Below are 21,079 nucleotides of genomic sequence, written 5' to 3'. Positions count from 1 at the left end.
CCTCTAAGGCCTCTCCCTAATACCGTCTCCTCTAAGGCCTCTCCCTAATACTGTCTCCTCTAAGGCCTCTCCCTAATACTGTCTCCTCTAAGGCCTCTCCCTAATACTGTCTCCTCTAAGGCCTCTCCCTAATACTGTCTCCTCTAAGGCCTCTCCCTAATACTGTCTCCGCTAAGGCCTCTCCCTAATACTGTCTCCTCTAAGGCCTCTCCCTAATACCGTCTCCTCTAAGGCCTCTCCCTAATACTGTCTCCTCTAAGGCCTCTCCCTAATACTGTCTCCTCTAAGGCCTCTCCCTAATACTGTCTCCTCTAAGGCCTCTCCCTAATACCGTCTCCTCTAAGGCCTCTCCCTAATACCGTCTCCTCTAAGGCCTCTCCCTAATACCGTCTCCTCTAAGGCCTCTCCTTAATACCGTCTCCTCTAAGGCCTCTCCCTAATACTGTCTCCTCTAAGGCCTCTCCCTAATACTGTCTCCTCTAAGGCCTCTCCCTAATACTGTCTCCTCTAAGGCCTCTCCTTAATACTGTCTCCTCTAAGGCCTCTCCCTAAAACGGTCTCCTCTAAGGCCTCTCCTTAATACTGTCTCCGCTAAGGCCTCTCCCTAATACTGTCTCCTCTAAGGCCTCTCCTTAATACTGTCTCCTCTAAGGCCTCTCCCTAAAACGGTCTCCTCTAAGGCCTCTCCTTAATACTGTCTCCTCTAAGGCCTCTCCCTAATACCGTCTCCTCTAAGGCCTCTCCCTAATACTGTCTCCTCTAAGGCCTCTCCCTAATACTGTCTCCTCTAAGGCCTCTCCCTAATACCGTCTCCTCTAAGGCCTCTCCCTAATACCGTCTCCTCTAAGGCCTCTCCCTAATACCGTCTCCTCTAAGGCCTCTCCCTAATACCGTCTCCTCTAAGGCCTCTCCTTAATACCGTCTCCTCTAAGGCCTCTCCCTAATACTGTCTCCTCTAAGGCCTCTCCCTAATACCGTCTCCGCTAAGGCCTCTCCCTAATACTGTCTCCTCTAAGGCCTCTCCCTAATACTGTCTCCTCTAAGGCCTCTCCCTAATACGGTCTCCTCTAAGGCCTCTCCCTAATACTGTCTCCGCTAAGGCCTCTCCCTAATACTGTCTCCTCTAAGGCCTCTCCCTAATACTGTCTCCTCTAAGGCCTCTCCCTAATACGGTCTCCTCTAAGGCCTCTCCCTTAATACTGTCTCCTCTAAGGCCTCTCCCTAATACTGTCTCCTCTAAGGCCTCTCCCTAATACTGTCTCCTCTAAGGCCTCTCCCTAATACTGTCTCCTCTAAGGCCTCTCCCAAATACCGTCTCCTCTAAGGCCTCTCCCTAATACCGTCTCCTCTAAGGCCTCTCCCTAATACCGTCTCCTCTAAGGCCTCTCCCTAATACTGTCTCCTCTAAGGCCTCTCCCTAATACTGTCTCCTCTAAGGCCTCTCCCTAATACTGTCTCCTCTAAGGCCTCTCCCTAATACTGTCTCCTCTAAGGCCTCTCCCTAATACTGTCTCCTCTAAGGCCTCTCCCTAATACTGTCTCCTCTAAGGCCTCTCCCTAATACTGTCTCCTCTAAGGCCTCTCCTTAATACTGTCTCCTCTAAGGCCTCTCCCTAATACTGTCTCCTCTAAGGCCTCTCCCTAATACTGTCTCCTCTAAGGCCTCTCCCTAATACTGTCTCCTCTAAGGCCTCTCCCTAATACTGTCTCCTCTAAGGCCTCTCCCTAATACTGTCTCCTCTAAGGCCTCTCCCTAATACTGTCTCCTCTAAGGCCTCTCCCTAATACTGTCTCCTCTAAGGCCTCTCCCTAATACTGTCTCCGCTAAGGCCTCTCCCTAAAACGGTCTCCTCTAAGGCCTCTCCCTAATACTGTCTCCTCTAAGGCCTCTCCTTAATACTGTCTCCGCTAAGGCCTCTCCCTAATACTGTCTCCTCTAAGGCCTCTCCTTAATACTGTCTCCTCTAAGGCCTCTCCTTAATACTGTCTCCTCTAAGGCCTCTCCCTAATACTGTCTCCGCTAAGGCCTCTCCCTAAAACGGTCTCCTCTAAGGCCTCTCCTTAATACTGTCTCCTCTAAGGCCTCTCCTTAATACTGTCTCCTCTAAGGCCTCTCCCTAATACTGTCTCCGCTAAGGCCTCTCCTTAATACTGTCTCCTCTAAGGCCTCTCCCTAATACTGTCTCCTCTAAGGCCTCTCCTTAATACTGTCTCCTCTAAGGCCTCTCCTTAATACTGTCTCCTCTAAGGCCTCTCCTTAATACTGTCTCCTCTAAGGCCTCTCCCTAATACTGTCTCCTCTAAGGCCTCTCCCTAATACTGTCTCCTCTAAGGCACCAGCTTGCTCATTAACATACACAACCTCTCCTCCTCCTCTCTCTTCCCCTCTTTTCCCTTTCCCCTCACACACCCTGTCCTCTCCTCTGTCGTCTTTCATAGACCTCTCCTCACACACCCTGTACTCTCCTCGGTCCTCTTTCATAGACCTCTCCTCACACACACTGTACTCTCCTCGGTCCTCTTTCATAGACCTCTCCTCACACACCCTGTACTCTCCTCGGTCCTCTTTCATAGACCGCCCCTCACACACCCTGTCCTCTCCTCTGTCCTCTTTCATAGACCTCTCCTCACACCCTGTCCTCTCCTCGGTCCTCTTTCATAGACCCCCCCTCACACATCCTGTCCTCTCCTCTGTCCTCTTTCATAGACCTCTCCTCACACACCCTGTCCTGTCCTCTGTCCTCTTTCATACACCTCTCCTCACACACCCTGTCCTCTCCTCTGTCCTCTTTCATAGACCTCTCCTCACACACCCTGTCCTGTCCTCTGTCGTCTTTCATAGACTTCTCGTCATACACCCATAGACTTCTCCTATCCTCCCATTCTTACTCCTTCCCCTACCCTCTCCTGTACTTTCCTCCTCTATACTTGTCCTGTCTCGTTCCCTTCATTCCCCTCTTCTCCTAAATCTTCCCCCCTTAGTTTTCACCCCAACTGCTTCCACTGTCACCTGTCTACCTGACGGTATACTGGTCTTTTCCACTTAGATTGAGCAACAATGAGCAATTGTGCAAAAGACTTGTTGATACAATATGAAACTCACTCAAACGCTGCAGGTGATTCACCCTCTTTCACTGAGTTGCTAGCTGAGACTTGCAGAGGGAGAAAGAGAGAAAGAGAGAATAGAACTGCCATGGGCCATTGTGACTCGGTCGGAGCACATCCCAATGTTCTAATCCTGACTAATAATTCCAAAGGTTTTGGACAAAAAACAACAACAATAACCCAGTTCCCATTACTTCTATGCATCCTAGTCTCTCGATCTTGTCATGTTTGTTGTTTCAGTTGGTGCTGTAGCTTCTCACAGAACTGTCAGACTGGAAGACAAATGTATTTTCTTATTAAACAAATATAGCACTCTGTAACATATGGACTGGGAACAACAACATGCACTATATTTAATGAACTAAATTCATCCTCACCACAGAGCAGGATCAGGCCAGCTGGAAGTGCCGCAGTGTCTATGCATGTTGATGTAGCACTGGTGCTCTTTCCACCACACGAGGGCGCTACACCAGAAATAAGTCTCTCCTAAGAAGCAACTCACCAAATTTACAGTATGATTCAGGAGATTATGTGAGTTTTGTCCTTTGACCGAGAAGTGAACCACCTCACACAGCTTCCTGGAAGCCACATATTTTACAAGGTTACAGTAAGAATGAGTCTTGAGGTGACTGGCAAAACCTATAAAAGCAAACTGGCTCTGTCTGTATGTCCTGATTGAGTAAGCGTTTATTAATCATTCATCATTTATTAATCCAAGCCACCTTCCAGTAACGCTGTATGACACAAGCGTCATGTGGTTTTATAGACCCCACATGGTGATGAAGACAAAATGTTGACTAATGATGTGGAAAGCCCAGGTCTCAGAGAATGGGCTCATCAAACATAAAGAACAGCAGGACTGCAATGTGACTATTACCCAGATGCTTTCATCTGACATTGGACACACCTATTCATTCAAGGGTTTTTCTTTATTTGTACTATTTTCTACATTGTAGAATAATAGTGAAGACATCACAAATATAAAATAACACATGGTATCATGTAGTAACCAAAAAAGTGTTAAACAAATCAAAATATATTTTATGTTTGAAATTCTTCAAAGCAGCCACCCTTTGCTTTGCACACTCTTGGCATTCTCTCAACCAGCTTCATGAGGTAGTCACCTGGAATGCATTTCAATTAACAGCTGTGCCTTGTAAAAAGTTAATTTGTGGAATGTCTTTCCTTCTTAATGCGTTTGAGCCAATCAGTGTTGTGACAAGGTCGGGGTGGTATACAGAAGATAACCCTATTTGGTAAAATACCAAGTCCATATTATGCCAAGAACAGCTCAAATAAGCAAATGGAAATGACAGTCCATCATTACTTTAAGACATGAAGGTCAGTCAATGCGGAACATTTCAAGAACTTTGAAAGTTTCTTCAAGTGCTGTTGCAAAAACCATCAAGCGCTATGATGAAACTGGCTTTCATGAGGACAGCCACAGGAACAAAAAAAAACTGGGTTACCTCTGCTGCAGAGGATAAGTTCATTAGAGTTAACTGCACCTCAGATTGCACCCAAATAAATGCTTCAGAGTGTTCAAGTAACAGACACATATCAACATCAACTGTTCAGAGGAGATGGCGTGAATCAGGCATTCATGGTGGAATTTCTGCAAAGAAACCACTACTAAAGGGCCAAGAAACAGGAGCAATGGACATTAGACCGGTGGAAATCTGTCTTTTGGTCTGATGAGTCTAAATGTGAGATTTGTGGTTCCAACCGCCGTGTCTTTGTGAGACGCAGAGTAGATGAACGGATGATCTCCGCATTTGTGGTTCCTACCGTGAAGCATGGAGGAGGTGGTGAGATGGTGTGGGGGTGCTTTGCTGGTAACACTGTCTGTGATTTATTTAGAATTCAAAACATACTTAACCAGCATGGCTACCACTGCATTCTGCAGCGATTCGCCATCCCATCTGGTTTGAGTTTAGTGGTACTATCATTTGTTTTTCAACAGGACAGACACAAAACACACCTCCAGGCTGTGTAAGGCCTATTTGACCAAGAAGGAGAGTGATGAAGTGCTGCATCAGATGACCTGGCCTCCACAATCACCCGACCTCAACCCAATTGAGATGGTTTGGGATGAGTTGGACCGCACAGTAAAAAGCAGCCAACAAATGCTCAGCATATGTGGGAACCAGGTAAAGCTGGTTGAGAGAATGCCAAGAGTGTGCAAAGCTGTCATCAAGGCAAAGGGTGGCTACTTTGAAGAATCTCAAGTATAAAATATATTTGGATTTGTTTAACACTTTTTTAGTTACTACATGATTCCATATTATTTCATAGTTTTGATGTCTTCACTATTATTATACAACGTAGAACATAGTACAAATAAAGGAAACACCCTTGAATGAGTAGGTGTGTCAACTTTTGACTGGTACACACGTGTATATATATATATATATACTGCTCAAAAAAATAAAGGGAACACTTAAACACATCCTAGATCTGAATGAAAAAAATAATCTTATTAAATACTTTTTTCTTTACATAGTTGAATGTGCTGACAACAAAATCACACAAAAATAATCAATGGAAATCCAATTTATCAACCCATGAAGGTCTGGATTTGGAGTCACACTCAAAATTAAAGTGGAAAACCACACTACAGGCTGATCCAACTTTGATGTAATGTCCTTAAAACAAGTCAAAATGAGGCTTAGTAGTGTGTGTGGCCTCCATGTGCCTGTATGACCTCCCTACAATACCTGGGCATGCTCCTGATGAGGTGGCGGATGGTCTCCTGAGGGATCTCCTCCCAGACCTGGACTAAAGCATCCGCCAACTCCTGGACAGTCTGTGGTGCAACGTGGCGTTGGTGGATGGAGCGAGACATGATGTCCCAGATGTGCTCAATTGGATTCAGGTCTGGGGAATGGGCTGGCCAGTCCATAGCATCAATGCCTTCCCATTGCAGGAACTGCTGACACACTCCAGCCACATGAGGTCTAGCATTGACTTGCATTAGGAGGAACCCAGGGCCAACCGCACCAGCATATGGTCTCACAAGGGGTCTGAGGATCTCATCTCGGTACCTAATGGCAGTCAGGCTACCTCTGGCGAGCACATGGAGGGCTGTGCGGCCCCCCAAAGAAATGCCACCCCACACCATGACTGACCCACCGCCAAACCGGTCATGCTGGAGGATGTTGCAGGCAGCAGAACGTTCTCCACGGCGTCTCCAGACTCTGTCACGTCTGTCACGTGCTCAGTGTGAACCTGCTTTCATCTGTGAACAGCACAGGGCGCCAGTGGCGAATTTGCCAATCTTGGTGTTCTCTGGCAAATGCCAAACGTCCTGCACGGTGTTGGGCTGTAAGCACAACCCCCACCTGTGGACGTCGGGCCCTCATACCACCCTCATGGAGTCTGTTTCTGACCGTTTGAGCAGACACATGCACATTTGTGGCCTGCTGGAGGTCATTTTGCAGGGCTCTGGCAGTGCTTCTCCTGCTCCTCCTTGCACAAAGGTGGAGGTAGCGGTCCTGCTCCTGGGTTGTTGCCCTCCTACGACCTCCTCCACTTCTCCTGATGTACTGGCCTGTCTCCTGGTAGCGCCTCCATGCTCTGGACACTACGCTGACAGACACAGCAAACCTTCTTGCCACAGCTCGCATTGATGTGCCATCCTGGATGAGCTGCACTACCTGAGCCACTTGTGTGGGTTGTAGACTCCGTCTCATGCTACCACTAGAGTGAAAGCACCGCCAGCATTCAAAAGTGACCAAAACATCAGCCAGGAAGCATAGGAACTGAGAAGTGGTCTGGGGTCCCTACCTGCAGAACCACTCCTTTATTGGGGGTGTCTTGCTAATTGACTATAATTTCCACCTGTTGTCTATTCCATTTGCACAACAGCATGTGAAATGTATTGTCAATCATTGTTGCTTCCTAAGTGGACAGTTTGATTTCACAAAAGTGTGATTGACTTGGAGTTACATTGTGTTGTTTAAGTGTTCCCTTTATTTTTTTGAGCAGTATATATATATATATATATCTATATAAATCTTGAACAGGATTAGGCCTATCTATTTTGGATGCAATTTGAATGGAATTGATGGAGAGAGAGAGACTGCTCATGTGTGCACTGATTTAAAGCCACAATATTCCAGTAATTGGCTGTTTTAAAACTCTGCAGCTGCAATTAAAAAAATTCAACATTACAAAAAATCCCCGATAGCCAGATGGAGATGGGTGAATTAGACGCGCATTCAGTCCTAATATTACTGTAACATAGGCTTTGCTGCAGCAAATATCGGCTACCTGTCACAAGAAAAAAAGTTCCCATGATGAGATAATACATGCATTGTGAACTGCGCTCCATATGGAGATAAGCTGTCTGTCCCCACCCTGAGCATTGATTATTGATCATGCAGATAGCAGAGTAGGTCGTCGTCTGTAGAGAAGCCAGACTTAGACATCACATATCATTTAACGTCATTCTGTTCATAGAAATAATGTATTAGAATTTACAGTTCTCTCGCAGTTATTTATCCCGGGAAAAGGGAGTGGGTTTGGGCGGTAAATCTCGGTAACCCATTCTTTTCAACGCTAACACATACTTTACCTATTACGTAATAAAGACACACACACAAACTATGGTATATCTGAGACTGGGGTCACAAAGGTTCCTAGGCCAAATACTTAACTGAGTAAAGAATTCAATTAAAAAAGGGACAACATTTTTTTTGCTCCATTCCAGGGATGCATCTGGATTCGACCGGATGACACCTTTAAATGTAAACTAGTAACAACAGGGTCTGGCTATAGGCTGAATGGATGACACCTTTATATGTAAACTAGTAACAACAGGATCTGGCTATAGGCTGAATGGATGACACCTTTATATGTAAACTAGTAACAACAGGGTCTGGCTATAGGCTGAATGGATGACACCTTTATATGTAAACTAGTAACAACAGGGTCTGGCTATAGGCTGAATGGATGACACCTTTATATGTAAACTAGTAACAACAGGGTCTGGCTATAGGCTGAATGGATGACACCTTTATATGTAAACTAGTAACAACAGGGTCTGGCTATAGGCTGAATGGATGACACCTTTATATGTAAACTAGTAACAACAGGGTCTGGCTATAGGCTGAATGGATGACACCTTTATATGTAAACTAGTAACAACAGGGTCTGGCTATAGGCTGAATGGATGACAACTTTATATGTAAACTAGTAACAACGGGGTCTGGCTATAGGCTGAATGGATGACACCTTTATATGTAAACTAGTAACAACAGGGTCTGGCTATAGGCTGAATGGATGACACCTTTATATGTAAACTAGTAACAACAGGGTCTGGCTATAGGCTGAATGGATGACAACTTTATATGTAAACTAGTAACAACAGGGTCTGGCTATAGGCTGAATGGATGACACCTTTATATGTAAACTAGTAACAACAGGGTCTGGCTATAGGCTGAATGGATGACACCTTTATATGTAAACTAGTAACAACAGGGTCTGGCTATAGGCTGAATGGATGACACCTTTATATGTAAACTAGTAACAACAGGGTCTGGCTATAGGCTGAATGGATGACAACTTTATATGTAAACTAGTAACAACAGGATCTGGCTATAGGCTGAATGGATGACAACTTTATATGTAAACTAGTAACAACGGGGTCTGGCTATAGGCTGAATGGATGACCCATAAACTTCTCTGCAGTAAGATGGAAATGTTAAATAAATACTCTTTTACAGCAAGCAGACAGAGCACCCAGCGTCTGGACAGTTTACACACACACATCCACACACCCACACCCCTCTCTTCTCATCCTCCTCTTCCTCCCTGTAGGGACCATTATTTTCTCTGTTTCCTGTGAGGCCCTGTCACCACTTGAGTGTGAGTGTTTATGCTGTGCCCGTCGGTGGCTCATCTCCCATCTCGGTGGCAATGTTGTGTTGACCCCTACCCCCCTGCCTTCCTGCCACCAGCCTGGACATTGGCCTGGCCCACCACTGGACCATACAAACCCATGCGGTAGGAAGTGCACTGAAGACAGGAAGACGTTTAACAATGAAAAGTAAACTACTGTGTGTAAATATAGAGCATGTGTGTGTATTTATGTTTGTATGTGAGAGAGACATAAGTATTGTTTTTGTTTGTGTGTGCATAATGCACATGCTGGTGCTGGTTGATCCATATATGTATGTGTGTGTGTGTGTATATATATAATGCACGTGCTGGTGCGATGCGCTTGTGTGTGTGTGTGTCTTACCAAGTGTGACAACATCACTATTCATTCCCTCGTTCCTGGTCAGGCCAGTTCCACCCTTTCTACATTAGCAACACTAACTCTCTGTATTGTCTTGACAACAGTTACTATAGGAGGGTGTTTATCCATTATTCATTGTTAGAGAAACAGTGAAGAGAAGAAACAGAGTAACATTCCACAATGGTACCAACACAGGATGTAGGAGATAGAGAAAACACTTAACTCCCATATTAATCATGCCACTCCTGAATACTATCAAATGCTGCAGCTGCAATGAGGTCACTGACTGGATGACTGTATGACCAACAGACAAACTGGCAGCTTAGGGCAGGGCAAGGCAGGGGTGTATGACCAACAGACAAATTGGCAGCTTAGGGCAGGGCAAGGCAGGGGTGCGAGTGGCGTGGTACCGTACCTTGAAAAAGGTCTTGATAGCGGGCACATGGCTGGCACATTCTGTCCTGCGGTTCTCATCCACGTTTGGCCCGACCTGGAGACCCACACACACTACATAATTAGTCTGAGGGAGCCAGAGAGAGGCTCATTATCAGAAAGTCTGGCTTCAGTCTTCTGTCATCAGGTACTGCATGTACACCCTTGTGGAATAATTTTGCCAATGTTATATCTACCATTATTAGCATGTTACATATCATATACAAGATAATGAAGGTACAGTATGTTTCACAAGTTTCTGATTTGTGTGTGTGTGTGTGTGTGTGTGTGTGTGTGTGTGTGTGTGTATGTGTAGCTGCCTGACTGGCTACAGATGCAACCTCTGACCCCCACCACAACATTCCACAAGGTCGCCATAGATACGGGACCAGCAAAGCACATTAGGAACATTCTAAGCATCTGCTGCCCTGCTTGTGTGTGTGTGTGTGTGTGCCCATCAGTCAAAATAATTGGTATCAGTAAAAAGCTAGGCCTGGCGTCCGGTGTCCTCAATTTAGCGGACACATCACACACGTTGACCCCAGACCAAAACACCAATCCAAACACATCCAACAGTGGCATGAGCCAATGAGAACCAAAGCTTGCCCCTAACCTCTGATACAGTCAAATATTTTTTCCATCCTTCTAATGGTTAAGGATAGGATTGAGGGTAGGGAATCTGATCCTAGAGCTGTGGTTATGGGCCACTTCTACTTCAAGCACCTGAGACACAGCAACAGGTAAATAGAGTTAATACATGGTACCACGCCCATTCAGAGGGCCCCATTCAGAGGGCCATGTTGTAGTGGACGACACTCACCCAGCAGATCATGGCGATGCGAGGGCCTCCCACCTCGGCTGAGCCCACCCTGCAGAGCCCATACTGAGGTCTGGCTATGAGGAACTTCTCTGACAGCTCCACCACTCCACCCGCTGTAGGAGAGACAAGAGAGAGGGGGGCGGGATTCAGACAGAGAGAGAGAGAAAATGAGAGAGAGAGAGAAAGAGTGACGGACCGAGCGATTAATAAACACCACTAACTTTTCATCTATCATTTTAGAAAACTCAAGTTCAAAAAAGGTGACAAGTTCAAATCGTCCAGTAAGCTTTACCTCCAGAGTCGGCCAGTTTGAGGTTGTTAGTGGCCCCATCGTAGGTGAACAGAGCCCTGTGGGGAGATAGAGAGAGACAGCCTAGTGACAGGTGCACAAATACACTGCATCATCACAACCATGGACCCAAAGATTCAGGCCAGGGTTCAGTTGACATATAAAAGTTACTGTCATTTCCAATGGACAGTGACCAAGGTAACATTTTCTTTAAAATGGTGCATAGCCGATGGGATGAATGGCGCCGGAGGGGATGGCTGCCGTTTAACTTCTCTAGGGTAGGGGGCAGTATTTTGACATCCGGATGAAAGGCGTGCCCAAATTAAACTGCCTGCTACTCAGGCTCAGAAGGTAGGATATGCATATTATTAGATTTGGATAGAAAACACTCTGAAGTTTCTAAAACTGTTTGAATGATGTCTGTGAGTATAACAGAACTCATATGGCAGGCAAAAACCTGAGAAAAATCCAACCAGGAAGTGTGGAAATCTGAGGTTTGTATTTTTTCAAGTGATTGCCTATACAGTATACAGTGACTTAGGGTTCATTTTGCACTTCCTAAGGCTTCCACTAGATGTCAACAGTCTTTAGAACATTGTTTCATGCTTCTACTGTGAATATGGAGCGAACAAGAGGGCCTGGAAGTTGATGAGTGAGGAAATGACATGAGCTCATAGGCGCGCACTCACGTGAGAGTTAGCTGTGTTCCTTTTCTTTTCTGAAGACATTGGAATTGTCCGGTTGGAATATTACTGAAGATTTATGTTAAAAACATCTTAAAGATTGATGCTATACATCATATTTCTACGAATGTAAATATAACTTTTTTTGACTTTTCGTCGTGACATTTTGCACGTGTTTCCTGCATTTGGAGTAGTGGGCTGAGCGCGCAAACAAAAAGGAGGTATTTGGACATAAATCAAACAAAACAAACATCTATTGTGGACCTGGGATTCCTGGGAGTGCATTCTGATGAAGATCATCAAAGGTAAGTGAATATTTATAATATTATTTCTGAGTTTTGTTGACTCCACAAAATGGCGGGTTTGGTTTCGTGTCTGAGCGCTGTACTCAGATTATTGCAAAATCTGCTTTCGCTGTAAAGTTTTATTTTTTTAAATTTGACACAGCGGTTGCATTAAGGAGAAGTGTATCTATAATTCTTTGAATAACAGTTGAATATTTTATCAACGTTTATGATGAGTATTTCTGTAAATTGATGTGCTCATTCACCGGAAGTTTTGGGAGGCAAAACATTTCTGAACATTACACGCCAATGTAAAATGTTTTTTTTTTATATAAATATGAACTTTATCGAGCAAAACATACATGTATTGTGTAACATGAAGTCCTATGAGTGCCATCTGATGAAGATCAAAGGTTAGTGATTCATTTTAGCTGTATTTCTGGTTTTTGTGACGCCTCTGGTTTTTGTGACGCTGTCCTAACATAATCTAATGTTCTGCTTTCGCCGTAAAGCCTTTTTGAAATCGGACAATGTGGTTGGATTAACGAGAAGTGTATCTTTAAAATGGGATATGATAGTTGTATGTTTGAGAAATTTGAATTTATGTTTGAGAAATTTGAATTATGAGATTTTTGTTGTTTTGAATTTGCCGCCCTGCTATTTCACTGGCTGTTGGCAGTGTGTCCCGCAGGAGTGTCCCACATACCCCAGAGAGGTTAACCGGCTCCTAACCAATTGTGCTCTTTTGTGTGTTTTTCCACATCGTTTGTAACTTATTATGTACATAATGTTGATCCTACCGTCTCTTATGACCGAAAAGAGCTTCTGGATATCAGAACAGCGATTACTCACCTCAAACTGGACAAAGATTTTTTCTTTAATGAGTCGGACGCAAAGGATATAATATAATGTTGCTCCCAGACAAGGCCCAAATCCCCGTCATTCACATGAAGAAAATAAGGAAATACAGGGGGCGGAGATCAGGGTGCCTTCTGAGAATTTGTTGGAGAGTGGGTAACCTGCCTCTACCATCCGTTCTATTAGCCAACGTGCAATCACTGGAGAATAAACTGGATGAGCTCCATTCGAGACCATCCTACCAACGGGACATTAAAAACTGTAATATCTTACGTTTCACCGAGTCGTGGCTGAACGACGACACAGATAATATACAGTTGGCTTGGTTTTCCATGCATCGGCAGGACAGAACAGTTACATCCAGTAAGACGAGGGGTGGGTTGTGTGTCTATTTTTCAATAACAGCTGGTGTGCGATGTCTAGTATTATGGTAGTCTCAAGGTATTTCTCGTCTGAGGTAGAGTACCTCATGATAAGCTGTAGACCACACTATCTACGAAGAGAGTTTATCTATATTTTTCATAGCCGTCTTATTTACCACCATAAGCCGACACTGACACTAAGACCGCACTCAACGAGCTGTATAAGGCCATAAGCAAACAAGAAAATTCTCATCAAGAAGCGGCGCTCCTAGTGGCCGGGGACTTTAATGCAGGGAAACTTAAATCCGTTTTACCTCATTTCTACCAGCATGTCACATGTGCAACCAGAGGAGAAAAAAAACTCCAGACCACCTTTACTCCACACAGAGACGTGTACAAAGCTCTCCCTCCATTTGGAAAATCTGACCATAATTCTATCCTCCTGACTCCTGCTTACAAGCAAAAACTAAAGCAGGAAGTACCAGTGACTCTCTCAATACGGAAGTGGTCAGATGACGCAGAAGCTACGCTACAGGACTGTTTTGCTAGCACAGACTGGAATATGTTACGGGATTTATCCAATGGCATTGAGCAGTACATCACCTCAGTCACCGGCTTCATCAATAAGTGCATCGACAACATCGTCCCCACAGTGACCGTACGTACATATTCCAACCAGAAGCCATGGACAGCTAGCACCGAGCTAAAGGCTAGAGCTGCCGCTTTCAAGAAGCGGGACACTAATCCGTACGCTTATAAGAAATCCTGCTATGCCTTCAGACAAACCATCAAACAGGCAAAGCATCAATATAGGACTAAGATTGAATCCTACTACACCGGCTTTGACGTTTGTCGGATGTGGTGCTCTCATCCATGCTTCAGTGTTGCTTGCCTCGAAGCGAGCATAAAAAAGCATTTAGCCCGTCCAGCAGGCTCGAGTCAATGGGCAGCTTGCAGCTGGGTTTCCCTTTGTAGTCCGTAATAGTTTGCAAGCCCTGCCACATCTGACGAGCTTCAGAGCCGGTGTAGTAGGATTCAATCTTAGTCCTGTATTGACGCTTTGCCTGTTTGATGGTTCGTATAAGCATCCGGATTAGTGTCCTGCTATAAAAGCCTGGTTTAATGTTGACTGTTTCTCTAAGTAGGATCTTTGATCTTCTCATTCCAAAAGGTGTAGGAAGTTCCTAAAATTATATAAAGTTGGTGTTTAATCTGTCTAGATAGACGAATGACATGTCCTCTAGCCCATAACTAAATAACATACAGACAGCTGGGCAGACCACGTGTTAAGTCAACACCACACACACACACACACACACACACACACGTTTGGCATTTGTTGCGCATAGTTTGGCTAAACTCTAACTTGCATCCCCACAGAGTAATGCATGTCCAAAATGTGCCAGCAGATTAGTTCTGTTTTACCATGACTCTCTCTCCTTTTCTCTCATTCCTTCCCTCTCTTTCTTCCTGTCCATCATGCTTGTTAGCGAGCGGCCCAGCGTAAAACAGCGAGGCAGTTGTTACACAATATCTGAACAATAACACACAGTGACATTGTTTTTCCAGGCCGAATCCCTCACTCTCACCTGAAACCCAAGATTTCTGATTGACATGAGAAAACCTGCCCTACTGCTGTCTACAACTCAAATCTCAGCTCAGGTCACAGGTGACCTTCTACTGTATAGGACCACTGACAATGTGGGGGGTGGGGGTCAGGGCCAGGACAGGAGGGAGGAAATCTGTCCATGCTGGAGCTCCTAGGCCAGCTGGTGGGTGTGTCCCTGACATCTGGACCAGCGGAGGAGGGCCCAGGGGGAAAGAGCACCAGGCCAAAGGTGAGAGGCCTACCTCTGTGTGTGTGTGTGTGTGTGTGTGGAACCCTTTGCCCTATAAGTAAAATGCCTGGAACTATTCACCTCACTTTCAAACAGGTGTAAACAGAGCAGAAACAGGTTTACTGTTGAGATAGTGCCTGTCAATCTCTCTCTGACTCCTAGTCACAGTGGGTGTGTAGTGTAGTGCATGGCAGTACAGGTAACATATAATATCACTTAATTGTTTCAAGGTTGTCCCATTGAGACTGATTGAGCCTTGTCAAACCTTCAGTATCAGCAAGTTCACAAATGAGATGTTAAACGATACAAATCACACATTTGAAGGACAACAAAAAGTTTGTTTTGCAAATATACATCTCCTGGCACATACAGTAAAGGACAGAGAAGTAAGACCTCTAGAACGGTGGTATTCAAACTTTTTCAGCAGGGACCCCATTTTTGTCGGCAGAAGTTCTGGGGACCCCATTTTTTTCACCAGAAATTCTGTCGAAATCCTTAAAATAGGTAAATTAAGACCAACACAGATTTTTACATCAACAAATAACCTTATATGCATTACATTTTCATCTCTCTTATTAAAGAGAATCAATAAATACATTTATTGAAGAGGTCCATGAAGAGGTCCCTGAAGAGGTCCCTGAAGAGGTCCCTGTGGTCACAGTTTATTCTAACAGCGCTATACAGTAGCCCACAGACACTGAGTACATTGATTGATCCCTACACCTCATCTCTATACAGACCTCAGCAGATTGACTGACTAGGTCCGATTTATTATGTTATTGTGACTATTGTCCTCTGAGGGACAAATTAATAGCAAGAGTTAAGACAGTGTGCGCGTGTGTGATGAGGACACAATAATGTCCCTGTTGTTCCCCCCTAGTGTTAGCAGTGCGCTGGCTCGGCGTGTCACGAGGCAGACTTGCACAGCTTTTTCTGGGTAGTGGGTTGCGGTGGGGGGCTTAGATTCAGCTCATCTCTAACAAGAACAGCCATGAAAGCAAGCGCCCATCCACTGTGTCTGTCTGACTCAACCTTGTGTCTGTGTACGTGACCAATAAAGTTTGGGCCGTCTGTCCCTCCGTCCGTCTTGTCTGTTTCCCTCTTGAGTTTCATGTGAATAACATTGGTGGAAAACATGCCCCTGGTTTCTCCTCTCTGATTAGTACTACAGGCATTCCAAAAGGTCAGAGGTCACCGTCTAACAGGGGCCGGTTCAAAAAGGTCATAAAGGCACTGAAGGAGTTATGATTACATTCTCAACCCACTGGGAGTTGACTGGCTGTGAGGGTCCACAGCTTTGTTAAGCTCTGTGGGATGGAGTCAGGCTATGACATACAGACGCAAATTCCATCCACAGACATGCTGCCCAGATCAAAAGGCCACGACTGAATAAACAGATTTAAAGATAAAAACAAATGTGGAATGGGCCTCCCGAGTGGTGCAGTGGTCTAAGGCACTGCATCGCAGTGCTAGCTGTGCCACTAGAGATCCTGGTTCGAGTCCAGGCTCTGTCGCAACTGGCCACGACCGGGAGACCCATGGGGTGGTGCACAATTGGCCAAGCGTCGTCTGGGTTAGGGAGGGTTTGGCCGGCAAGGATGTTCTTGTCCCATCGTGCACTAGCGACTCCTGTGGCGGCCCGGGGGCAGTGCACGCAGACATGGTTGCCAGGTGTATGGTGTTTCCTCCGACACATTGGTTCAGCTGGCTTCCGGGTTAAGTGGGCATTGCGTCAAGAAGCAGAGCGACTCGGCTGGGTTGTGTTTTGGAGGACACACGGCTCTCGTACGGGAGTTGCAGCAATGGAACAAGACTGTAACTACTAATTGGATACCATGAAATTAGAGAGAAAAAGGGGTAAAAAAAAACAATGTGGAATAATCGTACTTTTCATTGATATGGTGTGGCTATGATGCTACGCCAATTTATTTTTATTTAACTAAGCAAGCCAATTAAGAGCAAATTCTTATTTCCAATGTCAACCTACATGGCCAAACCCGGACGACCCTGGGCCAATACACTACGTGACTAAACCGGCATTACATAGATAGATGGTACGGCAACTGCACCGCCCGCAACTGTAGGGCTCTCCAGAGGGTGGTGTGGTCTGCACAACGCATCACCGGGGGCAAACTACCTGCCCTCCAGGACACCTACACCACCCGATGTCACAGGAAGGCAAAAAAGATCATGAAGGACATCAACCACCCGAGCCACGGCCTGTTCACCCCGCTATCATCCAGAAGGCGAGGTCAGTACAGGTGCATCAAAGCTGGGACCGAGAGACTGAAAAACAGCTTCTATCTCAAGGCCATCAGACTGTTAAATAGCCATCACTAGCCGCAACCCTGCACCTTAGATGCTGCTGCCCTATATACATAGACTTGGGATCACTGGCCACTAACAATGGAACACTAGTCACTTTAACAATGTTTTAATAATGTTTACATACTGCTTTACTCATCTGATATGTATATAATATATTCTATTCTACCATATTTTAGTAAATGCCACTCCAACATTGCTCAATCTAATATTTATATTTCTTAATTCCATTCCTTTACTTTTAGATGTGTGTATTGTTGTGAATTGTTTTTAGATACTACTGCACTGTTAGATACTACTGCACTGTTAGATACTACTGCACTGTTGGAGCTAGGAACACAAGCATTTTGCTACACCCGCAATAACATCTGCTAAATCTGCTAACCTATGCTACACTGCTAAACAAAAATGTTTTTCTGGGACAGGGGAGAAGTAGCTCAGAGTGTAATAGTGTCTGCTGGGCAGTGGAGGCTCCTCAGATGAGAACGGAGAGGACCATCCTCCTCAGTGAATTTCATAAACATTTCCTTTTTAGATACTATACTAAATATATTAATGTCACCAAATAATTCATTAAAACACACTGTTTTGCAATAAAGGTCTACAGTAGCCTCAACAGCACTCTGTAGGGTGGCACCATGGTGAAGCTGGAGGGCAGCTAGTTTCTGTCCTTCTCTGGGTACATTGAATTTAATACAAATCCTAGTAGGCTCTTGGTTCTCACCCCCATCAATAGACTTACACAGTAATTATGACAACTTCCGGAGGACGTCCTCCAACCTATCAGAGCTCTTGCAGCATGAACTGACATGTTGTTCACCCAATCAAAAGAATCAGAGAATGACTCTAGTACTGAAAGCATAAGCTACAGCTAGCTAACACTGTAGTGCATAAAATGTGGTGAGTAGTTGAGAGAGAAAGACAATAGTTGAACAGGTTAACAAATTAATTTATTCAAAAATGAAGGAGAAGCAAGAGAGAGAGTCATATTTTTCACTTTCAGTATCACTTACTTAGCTAGGAAATGCAGCTGGCTAGTTTAGTTACTCAAACACCCAGCTCAAACAGAGGGATGCTATGTTAACTAGCTGGCTATGACTATCCAACACAACACTGGAACTCTTCCAAGTCAAGGTAAGCTTTTGGTTTTATTCATTTATTGCCACCGGGGCCCGCCGGTGTAATTGCTTACTGACTATTCACTGTAACGTTACTGCATGATTGTAGTGGGTTTACTAACGCATTAGTTCTATTAGCTATTTTGACTAGGACGTTACTTTGGCTAATGTGGGGACAACGATGTAGGCTGTGTGTAGTGGTTTTTTTTTTGCCTGGTCACATACAGCTGATGTGTTGTTCATTGAAGTCCACAAACGAAGGGAAAAGGTGAGAGGAGGAGAGTGCATAGAGGCTAGAACGAATACAATGTGGCTGCTATGAAAGTGAACTGTGTTTTTGCGCGATCTGGAGTGTATTCATACCACCGATTCTGTTGAAAAACGTTTCTTAAATGGAAGCAAATGAAACAGGGACTAAAAATATCTGAATTTGTCCAATAGAAACTCTTGTTTGCAACTGTTGGGCTAATGATTACACCCTAGATAAGCTAGATACAGGGAAGAGTGTGCAAGGCGGTATTGAATGTGTCACTGTCTATCATCTAAAAAATGTCTCTCAAGTATCATGTAGTAGCCTAAACCTATCGATGTTACATTGAACTGGGTGAATGGAATATGAATGACAGTCATCCAATATGCTGTAATAGAAATAAGGCCATGCTCATGAAAGAGAACCGGCCTCTCTCATCATAAACGGCACTGACCACCACTGCTGCTGGGATAGCTAATAGGATCCAGAGCAAGCCAGCTCCCTCCTCCCGCCCTCCCTTCCACTCTTCACACATGTGGGTTTCCTGCATGCACAGGCTGATGGGAATAACAGACCAAGCCCAGTACTGAAGCAGCCAACCTCTACCCCAGCCATGTATGAGCTCAGACAGAGAGGGGGAAGGATAGAGAGAATAGAGGGGTCAAAGAAAATGGGGATGTGGGGGGAGGAGGAGGAAGAAGGAGTGGGAGGGGGAGAGAAAGTGAGGATGGGGAGAACAAAAGAGAAGGATAAAGGGGAGGAAAGGAAGAGAGGAGAGAAAACAACATGATGTCATAGCTGGGAAAATGTACAAGTATTTTTGTGGAAGCAATTAACAATGAGAATGAAATCTGTACATCATTATTGGAGCCAACAAAGCTAACCTCAGCATAACTGAGATAACTGAGCATGCACATAGTCTTGCACACACGTGAACGGGCACACAGCGGGAGAGAGAGAGCCAGTAACAACAGCAGTAGAGACTGTCGTACCTCCAACACGCTCAACCATTTCAAAGATGAACATGGCACATGCAGATGGTGCAGTACAGAGGAAAGGGCTCTGATCTTAATTATTCAGGCATTTACCATTCCCTAGTCCTTCTCACCCATTTTAATGTGTGTGTGTGTGTGTGTGTCTGCGGAAATACTCAAACACACCACACTGTTCAGAACTCTAAGAGCCAGACTTAGATCATAATATGCCCTGTGTTATGGTCTTCAGCTAGTCAGGCCATTCCATAAGGTTTCTGTACGGTTTTGTAAGGTTTCCAAAGTTCACGTTTATACCTTTAACTTGAATGATGAGAACAGCAACTGAATGTTCTGAAAAATATTGATATTGTACAACATTATTTTCTTCTTTTCATTACCCCTTTTCACGCCTCTCTACCCCCCCTACACACAACGGCAATATGTTTCATCTCTTCCTCTTTCCAGCTCTATACCTCTCCTACAAACAATAGTAAGATTTATAGGTGTGGAGTGTCAACAACCCCTGCATTTAATTCAGTGGAGGGTTGAGAGAATTGTGGAGAGCCCAGTCTCCTAACACGATACAACTTCCTGTAGATACACAGATAGTGGGGGCCAGATTGGATGAATCCGGAGGTTTCATGCTAAGATATACAGCTTACATTAGAACTCTCCATGGGATGTCCAGGGGAACTATCTTGTTTTGATGGCATATCTGTGGGTATGACAGAAAATCACTCAACAGCTCTTCCTCCTGTTTCAAACGATATCTCTATGGTGATAACTATGGAGAGAGAATCAGAGGTTGTGTTGGGTCCTCCTAATATATTTTTCTCTTCTCCCCTTCTAACTCCACTCTCTTCTTCTTTTTTCCAGTTTTTCATCTGGAAAAAAGTTCTGGACAAACCCATTCTAGACAGACCCATTCTAGACAGACCCATTCTAGACAGACCCATTCTAGACAGACCCATTCTAGACAAACCCATTCTAGACAGACCCATTCTAGACAGACCCATTCTAGACAGACCCATTCTAGACAAACCCATTCCTGTGTGTGGTGCAGACAAAATACGTTTTGAAGACTTAAGCAATCCATTCTGGGAGGTGTAGAAAGGTATGTGTCCGTGCGGATATGCGATTTTTCCCAAGGTGTTTCCTGTCAACATAACAACCAAGCCCTTGTCCAATAGGGTTCCCACACTGACCAAAGACCATCAAAACAAAAAGGCCTTTCGCTTTGGAAAGCGCTGATAGGTGAACGTCAGGACAGGGAATTTAGACTGGTGTTCATGGGAAAACTTCTCTTCGCTCATTAAAACCCAATGGGGGACTTGACCTGATCTTTGAGAGTTGGAGAGACAGATGGAAGAGGCTGACTACAGACAGTCAGACAGTCAGACATCCCCTCACAGAGCCAGCAGCCGTCCACATAATGACAGATAGTCAGTGGGGGGGTGAATGAAGAGGTACATACAGGGGGACAGACAGGGGCTAGAGGAG

The 21,079-nt window shown here is 44.8% G+C and overlaps 1 protein-coding gene across 1 annotated transcript in view; it reads right to left on the bottom strand.

Annotated features, from left to right (window-relative positions):
- The window catches only part of si:dkey-40c11.2 (drebrin-like protein B), a 61,759-nt gene that overhangs the window by 19,611 nt on the left and 21,069 nt on the right, over window positions 1-21,079 (bottom strand). The window contains exons 2-4 of the mRNA XM_014172445.2: window positions 10,891-10,946; window positions 10,599-10,711; window positions 9,762-9,836 (exon numbers count right to left, since the gene is read on the bottom strand). Of these exons, the coding sequence (XP_014027920.1) occupies window positions 9,762-9,836; window positions 10,599-10,711; window positions 10,891-10,946 (244 nt within the window). The remainder of the gene's footprint in view (window positions 1-9,761; window positions 9,837-10,598; window positions 10,712-10,890; window positions 10,947-21,079) is intronic.

This window comes from Salmo salar, chromosome ssa24 (assembly GCF_905237065.1).
Source record: "Salmo salar chromosome ssa24, Ssal_v3.1, whole genome shotgun sequence".
Classification (NCBI taxonomy): Eukaryota; Metazoa; Chordata; class Actinopteri; order Salmoniformes; family Salmonidae; genus Salmo; species Salmo salar.
The sequence above is the reverse complement of the archived record's forward strand: the minus strand, read 5'-3'. Positions and strand labels throughout refer to the sequence as shown.